We start from the raw sequence: 15,738 nt of genomic DNA, 5'->3' as shown, positions 1-15,738 counted from the left end.
AAGTAATGTAATTTGTAACCTCATGGCCTGGCATATCCTCATTCTACCGTTGCCATCAAGCAGGAACCAATAGATTTAAAGCTCTGCAGTTGTGTGGTGCTTGGTAAATGCAGTATGCATGGTGAACGGTTGTAAACACTACATAACTGTCTGCATATGGCAAGACCTGACAATTCTCATATTTGGTTGAGATATGGAAAGCAATAGTGCCACAGAAGTGCTGAGCAGTGATTATCACCAACAAGAGAGTCTAAGCACTTTCCCTTGAAATTTAATAGCATGGCCATGAACACCATGGAGGAGGATGGGGAGGAATCACTATGGACCAGATACATGAGAATTTAAAATTCTTAATTAATGTAACTTCAATTTCCGTTTATAGGAGTGTGTTCCAAACATCTATCACCATGCTTTTTATATATGGAACTACTTCTTAAAAATCTTTTCTGAAAGGTCTAATTTTTAAACTGTATGGGAGAATAACTCCGTTGCTGTTTTCCAAAATGGTGCAGAGATTTTTTACATGCTGCTTAGAACAACAGAGCCTTAGTTTAACATCTGTAAAATGGCAACTCCAACACTCAGTGCTTTACTTGAATATTAGCCAAGATACTTATGCTCATGTCTCTGAAGTGGGACTTGAACTCATGAGTGATTCAATTTAGAGAACGATCAGCCGAACTGAGACTGACATTGGCTAATATGTTAGTTCAATATCATTCTGGTATCTTCCCACAGTTCTTCCTCCAGGGCACAATATATCTTTCCTAAGGCCTTGAACTGGTCTCTGTACTCAAGCTGTAGTCCTCTAAGTATAATCCTCTAGGTATAAAGATCAAAATTCTACTGTCTTTGTTCAGTAACTTTCCATACTTAAGACATTTTAATAATCCATGTATAGTCACCACAAGTCACCTTAGACTTGCTCTGCCAGCTTTTGATCTTTCAGAATGTCCTCTGTTTAAGTTCAACATGGACAATCTCACATTTGCCACATTAAAATTCATTTGCCACATTTTTCCCATGTGTTTAATCTTTCTACTTTCTACCCACTTACAAACCTTCCTATTTTTGTGTCATTTTCAAGCTGCAAACCATGTGTAGCTATCCATGCCAATAATGCGAATAGTCAAATAAAAGGATTGATAGCTATTGAGTCCTGCATTACTATTTCATCACCTGTCTGATATTAAACATGATGTTCAAGCCACTTCTGAGCTAGATTAATGTGTGCTGCTCAATTTGCTGCATTATGAAGTTTAATCTATGAAATTTCCCCAGTGATATGACTAATGGTACACATTTTTAAAATTAAAATCAATTATTGAGTCACAGAATGCATTGAGATGAAATGGCTTTAAATATAATTGTGAAAGACTATTTTTAAAAATCAAAGTACTAACATTTTACGTTCAAAAATCATTGTTGTATAAACATATTACCCATTTTCTCTTATGCTCACTTGCAGGTGCTGTTGATATATGGAGCACAATCCTTGCACGAGAACCAATACATCATTATCAGCATAGCCAGGACATACAGGCTATAGCTATAGCATCAGATAGCGCTGTAATAGCAACTTCCTCAAATTATCAAGTAAGATTAGAATCCAGCGATGAGAAAGGATACTGGCAAAAAGCATGCCAATTTGAACTTCAGAAGCTGGTGGGTTTACGTTTCCATTATTTCTCATGTTACTGGTTTTCTGGTCACTGCTGAATGTGTTATTGCATTATATGAGTCCGTTCATTATTAGAGAATCAAGGAGTTTGTGTGCCATCATCATCTATTAGATTGGTTAATATTTTGTGGGGAGGGCAACTGAAAGGAAGAACAAACGTCAACCAATCAGACCTTTAAAGGAGAAAGATCAATATCAATAAAGCAATAATACATAGATTTATAGAAAACCTTTTTATGTTGAAAGGTCTCAAGAAGCTTTAGGCAGTTAATTGCTTTTGAAAGGTAGTGACTCTTGTTATGACCAAAGGACATTTGGTCCGTCAAGCCTATTTGCATCCATCTATCAACAGTGTATTTGCATGAATATAATATTGAAAATCCTCTTCCTAATCCCTCAGAGATGGTCATCTAAACTCCTGAATTGTATTACCAGTTCATTTTTCAGGCTTGCTGTTTTTGTTCTCCAAGTAGCACAGGAATGATTATTTATTTTGCCTACCCTTTAAAAATGTAATCTTTTTCTCAAACAGCTGTTCATCTGTTTTTCTTTTAAAGATTTAATTGATGTACTTTCACTCTGATATGATCTTATTTATTCATTCTTTGGATCTAAGTATTGCTGGCAAGATTAGCATTTGTTGTCCATTCCTAATTACTCTTGGACTGCTGCTGTCTTGTGTGTTGAAACTCTCCCAGTGTTGTCCTTATAATTGGTGGAATTTGAGAGTTTGGAAGGCACTATCAAAATATCCTTGACAAGTTGCTACACTGCTTCTTGTAGACATAAACACACAGCAGACATAGTGTGAAATTGGAGGAAGGCATGCTTAAGGCGATGGAGGGGTGTCTGTCAAGTTGACTGAATTTTTCTACATGTTATTAAGATTCTTGTGTGTTGTAGAAGCAGCACTTCTCCAGGCAAGTAGAGAGTATTCAAACACTCTGCTGACTGAAGCCTTGTAGATGACAGAAAGGCTTTGGTGTCAGGACTTGAGGTCCTCACAACAGAATAGGTGGCTAATTCTCTTTAAATGAAAATGATCATTGCTTGAGAATTACCAACCAAAATTGAACCTACTCCAAGACTTCCTGGATGTGGAAAGAACTTAAGAGTTATAACTGAAATTCAGCACCGTGCTGTCATTGGAGATTCCCTGGGAAATTCATGCAATGAAGTCCTGGGGCTGCGATGATTGCCCTCCAACTATTGTACCACCTTCCTTTGTGCTAGGACAGAGAGTTTCCCCCCAATTGCCATTCACTTCAATTTTTACCAGGGGTCCCTGACGCCACATCTGGTGAAATGCTGACTTCTTGTGAACAGCAGTCTCTGTCATTTAAAGTCTACAGTTCCGGTTTGTAATCCAAGTTTGGACGAATCTGGAGCTCAGTGGTCCCTGCAGATTCCAGACTGATTATCGTTGAGCAGGTTATTATGAAGTGTGTGTTGGTCAACACCTGTCACTACTTTGCTGATGGCTGAGAGTAGACTGATAGAGAGTATTTGGCCAGATTAGATTTATTCTGCTTTTTGTGGACAGGACATAACTGGGCAATTTTCCACATTTTATTTTAGAAGCCATAGTTGGAGCTGAACTTGAACATTTGGCTGTTGGCAGAGCTAGTTCTGGAGCTCTCAAGTCTTCAGCACTGCAGAAGGAATCAGGTGTACTGGTTCAGAAATGTGCATGTGCACCTGTCAATTAGGACAGCAATTAGTATAATGGACTTCATTGTAAGTGGGCTTGAGTATGAAAATAAGAAAGTCCTGCTGCAATAATACAGCTGTTTAGGGATATGACACATGGAATACTCTGGTCCCAAATCCTTGGTTATACTTGAAATTAGTACTGCATAGATTCACTTGATTCATTCCTGGGACAGAGGAGAGTTCAGTAAGATTGATCAATACTCTCTGGAGCTTAGAAGGATGAGAGGTGTTATTATTTAGACATACAAGATTCTGAGAGGGATTAGAAGAGTGGACAAGTTTGTTTCCTCACATGAGAGAATTTAGAACTAGAAAGCACGGTTGCAGATAAGGACTTTTTAGGACACAATTGAGGATTAATTTCTTTGTTCAGCCCATCATGTCTACGCTGACCATGATGCAAATCTAAACTAATCCCATCTGCCTGTGCATGGTCCATATCCCTCTATTCCCTGCCTGTTCACATTGTCTCTCTAAATGCCTCTTAAACGTACCTATCAGATCTGCTTCCACCAGCTCCCCTGACAGCATGTTCCAGGCACCTATCACTCTCCGTGTAAAAGACTTGCTCCGCACATCTCCTTTAAACTTTCCCTTTCTCACCTTAAACCTATGTTCTCTGATATTTGACCTTTCTACCCTGGGAAAAACTATCTACACTATCAATGTCTCTCATAATTTTATAGACTTCTATCAAGTCAACTCTGGGCCTCCGACACTCCAGCGAAAACAACCCAAGTTTGTCCAACCTCTCCTTATAGCTAATACACTCCAATCCAGACAAAATCCTTGTGAACCTCTTCTGCAGAGACACAAGAAATTCTGCAGATGCTGGATGTATCTGGAGCAATACACAAAAAGTTCTGGAGGAACTCATCAGGTCAGGCAGCATCCATAGAGGGAAATAAACAGTCGACATTTCATCAGTCGAGACTCTTCATCAGTCTTATAAATGAATTGTATACACAACATGACTTGCCAAATTTTATACTCAACACCCCAACCAATGAAGGCAAGCATGCTGCCTGCCTTCTTTACCACCCTATCCACTTGTATTGCCACTTTCAGGGAGCTATGGACTTGCATGACAAGATCCCTCTGTACATCATTGCTCTTAAGGGTCCTGCCATTTACTGTATACTTTCTTCTTGCATTTGATCTCCCAAGTGCAAAATCTCTCACTTATCTGGATTAAACTTCATCTGCCATTTCTCCTCCCAAATTTCGAATTGATCTATTTACTCCTGTTTCATTTGGCAACCTTCCTTACTATCCACAACTCCACCATTTATGTGTAGTCAGCAAACTTACTAATCAGACCACCAGTGGGTTGTAAATATTTAGATTTCTCTATCCCTGACAGCTGTGAATGCTTTGTCACAAAATGTATCCTTCCTACAGTTAAGGCTGAGATTGATTTTTCCCTTCATTTAGAGAATCACGGTACGTGGGGATCGGACAGTGGGGTGATCAATGTGCAGGGTCAGCCATGATCTTGTTAAATGGTGGAGCAGGCACAAAGTATAAAATAGCCTACTCCTGTTTCTAATTCTAATCTTCACTTATAGAATGTAAGAAGCTAAGATGTTTCCAGGATCAGTGGATCTGCTGCATCCAATGTACTCAAAAATTAAATGCTGATATCACATGCAGTGAATGAAGGTTTCTTTCTATGTTGGTGGCCTGTAAATGATAAATTGAGATGGCCTGCAGATGCTTTAGCCATGGGTTGTGGGCACTGCTTTCATATTAATGAAATCTCCTCCTTCCATTTGTTGTCTTTCACACTTCATAGCTGGATGTGGTAGGATGGCAGAGTCCTGAATTGATCCATTGTTAATGGTACAACAACAGAAAATAGTGGAAACATTCAGCTGGTCAGGCAGCATCTATGGATAGAAAGCAATCTAACGTTTCAGGTCAAGACTCTTCATCAGAACTGGAAAACATCTTGGACCTGAAATGTTAACTCTTTCCATAAATGCTTTAGTGTGCCATTTTCTGCTTTTATTTCAAATTTTCCATTGTTTATGTTATTGCTTAATTCTGTGCATAGTATGTTACTATTGCTTACCTTGTCCACTTGCTTGTCTAATTCCTATATTCTCTAAATGACGGGAAAAATCAATCTCAGCCTTTAATATAGGAAGAGTACGTTCAATGACGAAGCACTCACAGCTTTCAGGGGCAAAGAAATGCCTCCTGTCCTATGTGGAATCATCTTTGGATACTTTTGGCATGCTCTAACACTCTCCATTTTGAACTGAGGTTGATCTTCTTGTCTGACTTTTAAGAGAAATATGCTGAACCATAGATTACAGATTGTGAGGGAATATAGTACACCTACTGGGCACGCCTGTGGTGCCTTATGAATATCCAACTGTGAATTGATAGATATACTATGAATCTATCCCTTTCAGCAAGATAGTGGTCCTACAGTACATCATGGAAGATTTCCTCAATGTGTAGGTAGGACTTTGTCCTCACAAGTACCGTGCAGTGGTCATTTCTACCAATGCTGCTGTGGACAAATGCATCTGCACCACATAGATTGGTGAGGAACTGATGAAGTGGGTCCAGGGTAAGAGTTAAGTCCTTCAGGATAGAGTCAGCGAGGTCACTGATGGTACCGGAGATCCAGTCTTAATGTTGGGTATTGGGGTCCAGCGTATAATGTAAACTCTCTAACCTTGCTACCTTATGTGTTTCATGTTTCTTTCTTCTTCTGTTCAATGTGGAAGAGTACCAATTCATCACCTGAGTGAGATTGTTATTTGTCTGTGGTTGGCCCGATATACCATTGAAGAATTTGCTAAAGGGGGGAAGGGGAGGGGGATTGGAATTAATTGAACAGTGATGAGGGGGAAGAAGAGAGTTTAGGATTTGGGGCTGGGGTAGTTGTGTGGAATAGGGGGTGGAAAGATTCAAAGGGAATGATAGATAGTATGTTGTTTGGACAACACTTACAGGGTAAGGAAGTATTTAAGTCAAAAGAGTTAGTAGATGATGGATGTGAAGAAACCAACAGCTGAAGCCACGTTAGGATTTGGGAAAGGAATGACTGATTTGTAGAAAAGTAATTTGAGAGAAAAGGAATGTGATGCTGTAGTGAGGGAGGAGAATGATTTTTGATGGGAATTGTTGGATCAAAGGAGGATGCAGAATGTGACCATTGGTGAGTAACAGGTAATTTCATTGATGATTGAGAGAGGAGCTATGACAGTTAGACCTAAAGGGAATGAAATGAGTGGTTTTATTTGAAGCAGTGAATGGCAATACATAATGTTGGAAGGGTTTAGATGAGGGTAAGAAGAGAAGGCACAGGCTGCAATAATTAATTTGAGCATAAAGTAATAAATAGCTTCAGTGGGATGAGGAAACTTAAAACCAGAGGAGGTCATGTTTACATTTCTCGGGGGCCTCCAGTGACAAACGGAAGTGGGCAGTAGCGTGTGCAATTGCAGCAGAAGGGGAGAGGGAGGTAAACACCATCACAAACCAGTTCCGAGGAGGGAGGAAAAGGACATTTTGTGTACCAGGGGATCCAAAATGAGAGCTGCTCCAACTTCAGAAGCAAAGAAAGCTGGGAACAGAGTGCGGCATGGTGGCACCCAGTGGCCAAAGTCTGCAATCACTGTGTTGTGGTTTTCCACATTTTTGGAATTTATCATAGATAAATCAGAACAAATTAATACAGAAAAATCCATAAGGGATTGTTGAGATCAGAATTTTGAATAGAAGGATGACAAGTTAAACTGTCTTACATACAAAGAAATATATATTTAACACTTTTCTATTCCTGTTATGCACAGACCATATCTATCTTCTGTGACCATTTTCAAAATGTATAGAGCTGACTTTTTTCTTGCAACACAGCTGCCTCCAGAGGCACTGGATGTTTTTATATTTGCTGGTGGAAGCACTCAACTATGAGAGACTGTTTCGATTATGGTGCTCAATCAACATCAAGTAAATCTAACTTTTCCCAATATCAGTGTATCTTGTTGCAGTTAACATAACTTTTCTTCCTTTTTCCTTTCCTAGTCTGACCATAACATTTTAAGAAACAAGAATAGAAGTAGGCCATTCGGCCCCTCCAGCCTACTCCACCATTCAACAAGATCATGGCGGATCTAATTTTCCACAAGTCTACTTCCCTACCCTATCCACATACACTTGATTGTGTTACTTATTAAAAATTTCTCTACCTCATCTTTGAATATATTCAGGGATTCAGCCTCCACAATTTTGGAGCAAGAACTTCCACAGACTTACAATCCTCTGAAACAAAAAATTCTCCCTTATCTCAGTTTTAAATGGGCACTCTCTTTCTCTGAATCTGTGCCCTCTGGTTCATGGGAGAAAACATCTCCCAACATTTCCCCTGTCAAGCCTCCGAAGAATCTTATTTGTTGCAATTAGATCACTTTTCATTCTTCTAAATTGTTGAGTACAGACCCAAAATGTCCAACTTTCCCTCAGAAGACAATCATTCCATCCTGGCATCTCGGTGAACCTTCTGAATTGCCTCCAATGGTAATATATCTTTCCTTAAATAAGAGGACCAAAACTGTACCGAATACTCTAGACCTTACTAGTACCTTGTACAATTGTAGTAAGACTTCCCTAATTTTGTGCTCCAACCCCTTTGAAATAAAAGTCAGCATTCTGTTATCCTCCCTGAATACCTGCTGTACCTGTATGGTACCTTTCTGTCTTTCATGTACAAGGACCTCCAAATTCTTTAGTGCTGCAGCTTCTGCAGTCTTTCTCCATTTAGATAACAAACTGTTTTATCATTCTTCATTCCAAAGTGAACAACCTCACATTTTCCCACTTTATCATCTATTTGCCAACTTTTTGCCCACTCACTTAATCTATCAGTATCTCTCTGTGAACTGTTTGTATTCTTCTCACAGCTTGCCTTTCCCTTGACTTTTGCATCATCTGCAATTTTGGCTACAGTACATTTTCTGACTTCCTCTAAATCATTGACATATATTGCAAGCAGCTGTGATCCCAGCATTGATCCCCGTGACACCCCATAGATTACAAATTGCCAACCTGAAAATGACGCCCTTACCTGTACTTGCTGCTTTTTGATAATCAGCCAATCCTCTATCAATACTAGTATGTTATCTCCAACACCGTGAGTTCTCTTGCAAAGTACCCTTTTGTGTGCCACCTTTATCTTTTGAAAATCCAAATGCATTACATCTACTCGTTCCCCTCTTTCCATTGTGACTGGTACTTCCTCAAAGAACTTTAATAAATTTGTCAGACACTATTTCCTTCATGCAGCCATGCTGACTTGGCTTGATCAGATTATGACTTCACAGATGTTCTGCTGTCGCCACCTTAATAATTTCACCAGTAATAGATGTCAGGTGAATTCGCTTCTATTGCCTGCTTCTTCTGTCCCACCCTTTTTGAGTGAAGGTATTGCATTGGCAGTTTTCCAATCCTTTGATATCAATCCAGAAACAAGGGATTTTTGGAAGGTTACAACCAACTCATCCATCATCTCTGTAGATACTTCTTTCAGGATCTTAGGAAAAAGCCATCATGCTCTGGTGACCTTAACGCAGTTAGTTTGCCCATTACTGATTCTCTTGTGATGGTAATGGTAATTAATTCCTCCCTTGCATTTTCTTAAACTTTCCTCAATTCAGTAGCTGATTTGACCATGATATAGTATTTCCAAGTCAATATACCTGCTTTAACAATATTACATGCATCTTGGTAACTTGACAGAGTTGTGATCCTGCATTAGGTAGAAGACATTTTTGTTTCTCGTTTTTAAGTAACACATCAGTATTATTCAGTGCTTCATCAGTGATGTTTCTGCCATCATAAGGTCAGAAGTGGGGAATGTCCTGATGACTGCACAACATTCAATTCCATTTGAAATTCCTTAGGAAATGAAACAGTCCATGTCGGCATGCAACAGAACATTCAGGCATGGGCTGACAGGTGCAAGTAACGTGTCACTTAAATGCCAGGCAATGACCTCCAACAAAACAGAGTTTAATCACTTGCAGTTATCATTCCATAGCATCACCACCACTGAGTCCACCATCATCAACATCCTGGGGGTCACTGTTGACCAGAAGCTCAACTGTATCAACCATATGAATTCTGTGGTAACAAAGGTAATTCACAGGGTGGATATCCTCCAGCAGATGACATATTTTCTGACATCCCAAAGCTTTGCTGTCACCCACAAGACATGAATCATGAGCATGGTGGAGTACGGTCCACTTTCTGTATGAGTGGAGCTCCAACAGCACACAAGAAAGTTGACACCATCCAGGACAAATCAGTCTATTTGACAATATTACATGCCTCATTTACCTTCTGTATTGTGGAGGGTCGTGGCTGTCACGTGACAGCACTGCCCATTACCTGGTCGAAAGACACACCACTGCCAGTCAAGGTTTGGCTCCATGCCACTCATCAGTGCACACCTGACCATTGGTCCCTTTAAGCACCTTTGTACTTGGCCTTTGTGATCGATTAGTCCTTGCTGGCACTGGGCCATTGGCCTTTGTAAATTACCTGGGCTGGACCCCCCAGCCCTCCAGCATTATAAAGAGTGCCACATGTGCTCAGCTCGCTCTCTTTTGCCTGCCCCGAGGGATCACCCTGCTTCATCCCTGGCCGAGGAACCATGGAATGGCACTGGAGAGATTGTTGGTAAGGTGTGCACTGTTAAAAGGGTTGGCAGCATCTTAGTTAGTATCCCTAGTAGCATAGAGCCATGCCTGCACTGAGTCAAGGGGTAGCGGGTATCGTATTGTTTTTCCTTGATCTTCTGTACCCAGTTCGTTGTGCATGTGTATGTATTTTACCCCTGTTGCAATTTTCCCACGCTTGCTATCAACCGTGCACATGTGTGTTATTCCCATTACCCTTTCCCCGCGTTTGTCTTTTGAAAATAAATCATTTATCTCTGAGACTGTGTTCAGAGTCCTCGCCTTCTGAGACCCCGAATCTGTTTCACAACACCTTCCTAAACTTTCATTCTTTTCACCACTGATGCATTGTTGCTACAATGCGTACCATCTGTAAAATGCATTCTAGTTGCTCACCTTTGCAGATCTGATAGCACCTTTCCTCTCAAAGAAGCTTGATGGCTTTAGGCACATGGGAACAACACACCTTCATGTTCCCCTCCAACTTGCATGCCATCCTGACTGGGGAACATGTTGCTGTCCCTACATGGTCACTGGTTTTAAATCCTGTAACTCCCTACTCATCAGCACTATGGGAGTACCTTCACTGGAATGGTTCAAGGAAGCTCTTCACTGCCCCTTCTCAAAAGTAAAGAGGGATAGGGAATAAATGCTGGCCTGCCAGCAATGCCCAGGTCCTGAAAATAAATAAATACATGGATAAATAAACCTGGTTTTCTCTAAAGTTCAGACACTGTTGTTTGACATGTAAATCAGTCAAGATGCAGAAGGTTAGTTCTAGGTGATAATCATGTTTTAAGGACAATTAATTTAAATAATCAGGCATTATAATGGTATTAGATATTGCCAGTGTTGAAATATGTTAGCATATAAAACTTAATAGCTTTGTCACTGTGCAACCATTCTTTTATTGCATACTAAATTGTTGAACAATGAAGTGAGCTTTACTGGTAATAGGGTCGAGTTGTATGTGCAAGAGGCAAAAGAGGTGGTAATTCAGTACTGCTAACTATAAAGAGCAAAAGAACTAAGAGATGGCCTGAATTAAGAGATAAGAACTTATGGTTTAACTTTTTCTGCTTTTATGAATGAAACGGTTAATATCCTATCTGGCTCACCATAGTAAATTATTTATTTGGCGTTTGTTTGTTCATCAAATGAATATACTTAGAACAAACAAACATATATGTAACTGTGGGGCAGTTCTGTGGTCCTTGGTTTATACCTACTCTGTCAACAAAATAGTGCTAGCTAATCTTTTATTTCCCCTTGTAATTTTCCCATTGGAATGTACCAAAAGGTATTGAGATCCTTGCCCTTATGATTTGCTTTGATCTAAAATGAGATTGGAGCCCATTTATCCAGCATTTTCATATGATGTAAGTTGACCTTTTCTGAATCCTTTTCAATAACTTTCTATTCTAGTATAAAGGAGCAGAGTTAATGACATAATAATGCTTTTAACCAAAGAAATACGACAGCCCAGCTTTTGTTTAGTTCTTGGTTAGTTTTTTGTTTATTATTACTTTTTTTTAAATTCTGTTTTTTTTTCATAGAATCAAAATTTCTTTTTAAATCTTTCTCATGTTCAATTATCAAGAGATTGGGAGGTTCAGATTATATATCTTACTCTTTGTGTCTCTATATGTTAACTGTTATTATTGTAATCCCGATCTTTGTATCATGTGTATAATTATTATGTTTATTAATTTGAAATTTAATAAAAAGATTGAAAAAGAAAGAAAAAAATACAGGTGAAGGTATTAAAAGACACTCAAGGCAAAAGAAAATGAGACAATCTATGTGCTCTTTCATTCATCCTGTGCCTTTTTGCTTCTCTTTAATGTCATTATACTTACTTTTAGCCTAAATGTAATGTACTGACTGTGTTATTCACTGAGGTTCATGAACATTGTGGATATTCTGCACTGTCAATAATATTTACTTGGGGATAATTGTGTATCCACATTACAAAAGTGGCAGCCCTTTAAATGTACTTCACCACCCAGTGAAATGTTTTGGACCATTCAAAGGATGGGCACAGCTTGATATGAAAGCCAGTTTGTCTAAGTGTGCATGTTTTATTCTTAAACTAACTGGTCTGCTTTTAAAACTGTTGCTTTGTACACTGAACAATAGTATTATGAAGAACTGGCTTCTGAATCAAAACTGTGGAGCAAAGGTGCTTTCAAAGTATCTTTTCAAGTTGAAGGTAGAAAACTGGCTAAAATCAAGGGACAATAAAAGTGTGCAATTTCAGACATTTTCCCTTCTCAGAAGCAGCAAGGCTGGCATTTAACTGAGATAGAAAACTGAACAGCTGGTGTGTTTTAAGGGGAAATAGTGAGTGGAAATTTGTATTAATATGAGGGCCAAGGTATTTGCACAGTAGTTTTTAAAAATGAATAAAACCCCAGTAGTGGAGTTTCTTCATTTAATTATATAACTTGATCTGCACTTTCTAATTACCATGAATATCACAGGAGTTCATTATTTCTTAAGTCATTTAATCATGGCTACCCATTTAGACCTGCTGGGTCGCCATGACATCATTTTCTTGCCAAGAATTATATCATTTTCATTGCCTGATGAGAAGAATATAGAGATACCATTGACTCATTTATACCAAATAAAATAAGTGTTTAGATAAGATAAATAAGAAATATTCAAACCATTTAAAAGTTAACAAAAGTACTGTGGAAGCTTTAATTAACCATCATATCAAGATTACTTCCAAAAGATAACAGAAATTAGTGGATAAACAGTAGTTGCTGAATTATACTTCACATTAGTACTGTGAATTCTAAATGTGTTACAGCCGTCCCATCCTTTGCACTGTTTTTGCTGGCAATATTTACTATTGTTTAAATTGCTGATTTGTTAGCTCAATGCTCTTCCTTGCACCCATTCAAAACTACAGTCACTGAACCTGTCAGAAACCCACCAAATCTGCCTGTCAGTGTATTTGCATTCAATATATTTGTACTTGATGGCTCTGAAATGACTGTCCAATCAGACAGGCTCACTGTTAAATTTTAATTTAGCAACTCTGCGAAACTGATTTTACTGGAGTTTGCTAATAGCATAGCTGGAGGTAGCTACATAGATCATTCATACCTCCACCCCCAGCAACTAGGAGAATATTGTTGACTGAGCAGCATTTTTATTCCAGCTTTCTTGTGCCAGTCAGGTGTTTTGAGCTGGCAGATAAGCAGGTGAGTGGAGGAGTGGGATAGAAATAAAACCACCTCAAGCTGGTCTGTTGTAAGCCCAGTATTGTTGTAGTAACTGAGAACTGGAGCCATGAGAATGAACTGCATGAAAAGGAATTTCTTTCCACTAAGGACTTGGTTCCCTGTGAACCAGAGTGTATATTAAACATATTTAATTGATGTTTTCTTTTACATATTGAGACTCATAATCCATAAAACTGCAAGAACCTATTTGTTCTCATTATTTTGTAGGTTAGCTATCTTCAGCTTGTCCCAGATGCTCTGAGTACCAATGGAAATGAAACATTAGTAGCAGCAGCTGAAGATACAGTTTATTTACTCAAACCTGATACAGAGCTAAAGGTGCTTCACTCCATCTATGGAAATACCGTGACCTGCCTGGATGTATCCACTAATTGGGTTGCCTGTGGTGTCAGAAACTTTGGTTGGATAATGAGTGAAGGCAATAAGGTAAATTATTTTCTAAATCCATCATTAAAAATCATAATTTTAAAAATGTTGCAACAGTTATGGCAATATTTATTATATTTGTAGATGTGTTGGTCAGAGTTGCATGGAACACAAATAATACATGATAGTCTATTGCACAGCGCAACTTTTTAATCAGCCGTATGTTATGGAATTAAATCAAAAACCTAATCACTTAGCATGATTGTGGCCTCATTTCACCAGAAGTATACATTTGGATTTTTCTTCCAAGCCCTATGTTGTAATAAATGTGTACTCAAAGAGGTCACCGGGCACTTCCAGTGATGTCGGACAATACACAACACTCTATTAGGCAGGGGTACTGTTGGGGAATTAAGTACCAGGGGAGCAAGTGGATCTTGGGGATGGGATTCTAATCCTATCAATAAGTTTGGCATTTGACGACGACTAACAGATTTGCTTCCACTTAAATGTGAAATAGCTGATGGTTCTGTCCAGTCACCAGGAGTTGTCAACAAAATCCAGGCCACTGGCATGTGTCGGCATTGTAAGTGGGACCCACTAGATTACATGTTAAGGAGCTTGCAAATCGCACATAGCAAATGTGAATCAGAATAGGTAACTGGCAGTGATCAATCTGTTGGTACAATCAGATAAAGTAAAAAAAGAAAACTACGAAAATAAACTTTGAGTAGCTGAGCAACTGTTGTCAATTTTCAAGATGGCAGTTTAGTCTTGTGATCAGTGCTTGCTATCTGTAATTGTTTCAGATAAATGTACTGTCACAGTTTTATGTTCCAGGGAAGGTCATTATCTTCTTCGTCACTCTTTCTGTTAACCATTGTCAGACTGCCACTTGATACATGTTGACGTTTACACAAGGAGATTAATGAATGTGCCAGTATTGCAGCTTTAGAATGAAATGACTTGCAGCTGAGTATTTAATAAATGCTGTAAAACTTACCTAGCAGAAAGTTGTCTGTTAGATGTCTAAAAATTTAGGATGTTCTGCGTCCTAATGGTCCTAATAGGATGTTCTCTTATGTTGGTACTTTCTGTTTAAAAGCTCTTTTATAAAACACCTTAATTATTTTCAGCACATTCTTCCAAGTCACTTCATGTACCTTCAATTCCAGCAGTATACTTACAGTAACAATGAACTTTTATATAAAAATATCAGTTGCATGTCTACATTTTATTGATATTTTTCATCAGCTGCTGTTAAATGGGCAATGCCACATTAAATCTCACTGTATCATCGAGCAAATTAGAGACATAGAGTCATACAGCACTGAAGCAGGCCCTTCGGCCCACTCTGTCCATTCTGACCATCAAGTACCCATCCATTCTAATCCCATTTACCAGCACTTGCTCCATAACCCTCCGTGCCTCGGCAACTTTAGATTCTTCTTAAATGTTGTGAGGGTTTCTGCTTCCACCATACGCCAGGCAGTGCATTCCAGATTCTGGCCACCCCCTGAATGAAAACATTCTTCCTCAGATCCCTCTATTGAATACCTCTATTAGGTCTGCCCTCAGCCTCCTTCATCCCAAGGAAAACAAACCAAGCTTATCCAGTCCCTCCTTCTAATTGAATTACTCCATCCCAGGCAACATTGTGGAATCTCCTCTGCACCCTCTCCCATGTAATCACATCCTTCTGTGGTATTGTCTAGGTTTTGAAATGTTCATTATAATTTATGTGAAGCTCTTATTATTAACCTCCAAGTCTATGTCACAATTCTACAAACTACACATTACTGAACAGAAATCTACTAAAGAACAAGAGGATCTCTTCAGGAAAATTTCGTTATGAAAAATTAGAATAAAATTCTGCTTTTCTCTAAGTAGTAGTGGAACATAGAAAAATGTTCTCAGAAAACAGATATTACAAGCAGTTTGAAAGCTTTGAAGTAGATTGCTGTAGAAAAAAAAACATGCAACATATTATTTTGTACTTAAGATTTTCAAAGTTTGTATTTGTTTT

At 38.8% G+C, this 15,738-nt stretch overlaps 1 protein-coding gene across 1 annotated transcript in view; it reads left to right on the top strand.

The window, feature by feature from the left end:
• Positions 1–15,738, top strand: part of fbxw8 (F-box and WD repeat domain containing 8) — a 116,829-nt gene that overhangs the window by 60,330 nt on the left and 40,761 nt on the right. Inside the window, exons 6-7 of the mRNA XM_052032225.1 lie at positions 1,469–1,665; positions 13,554–13,772. Coding sequence (XP_051888185.1) covers positions 1,469–1,665; positions 13,554–13,772 — 416 coding nt within the window. The remainder of the gene's footprint in view (positions 1–1,468; positions 1,666–13,553; positions 13,773–15,738) is intronic.

This window comes from Pristis pectinata, chromosome 17 (genome assembly GCF_009764475.1).
Source record: "Pristis pectinata isolate sPriPec2 chromosome 17, sPriPec2.1.pri, whole genome shotgun sequence".
NCBI classification, from domain to species: domain Eukaryota; kingdom Metazoa; phylum Chordata; class Chondrichthyes; order Rhinopristiformes; family Pristidae; genus Pristis; species Pristis pectinata.
Note: the sequence above shows the minus strand (reverse complement) of the source record. Positions and strands in the feature narration are given on the sequence as shown.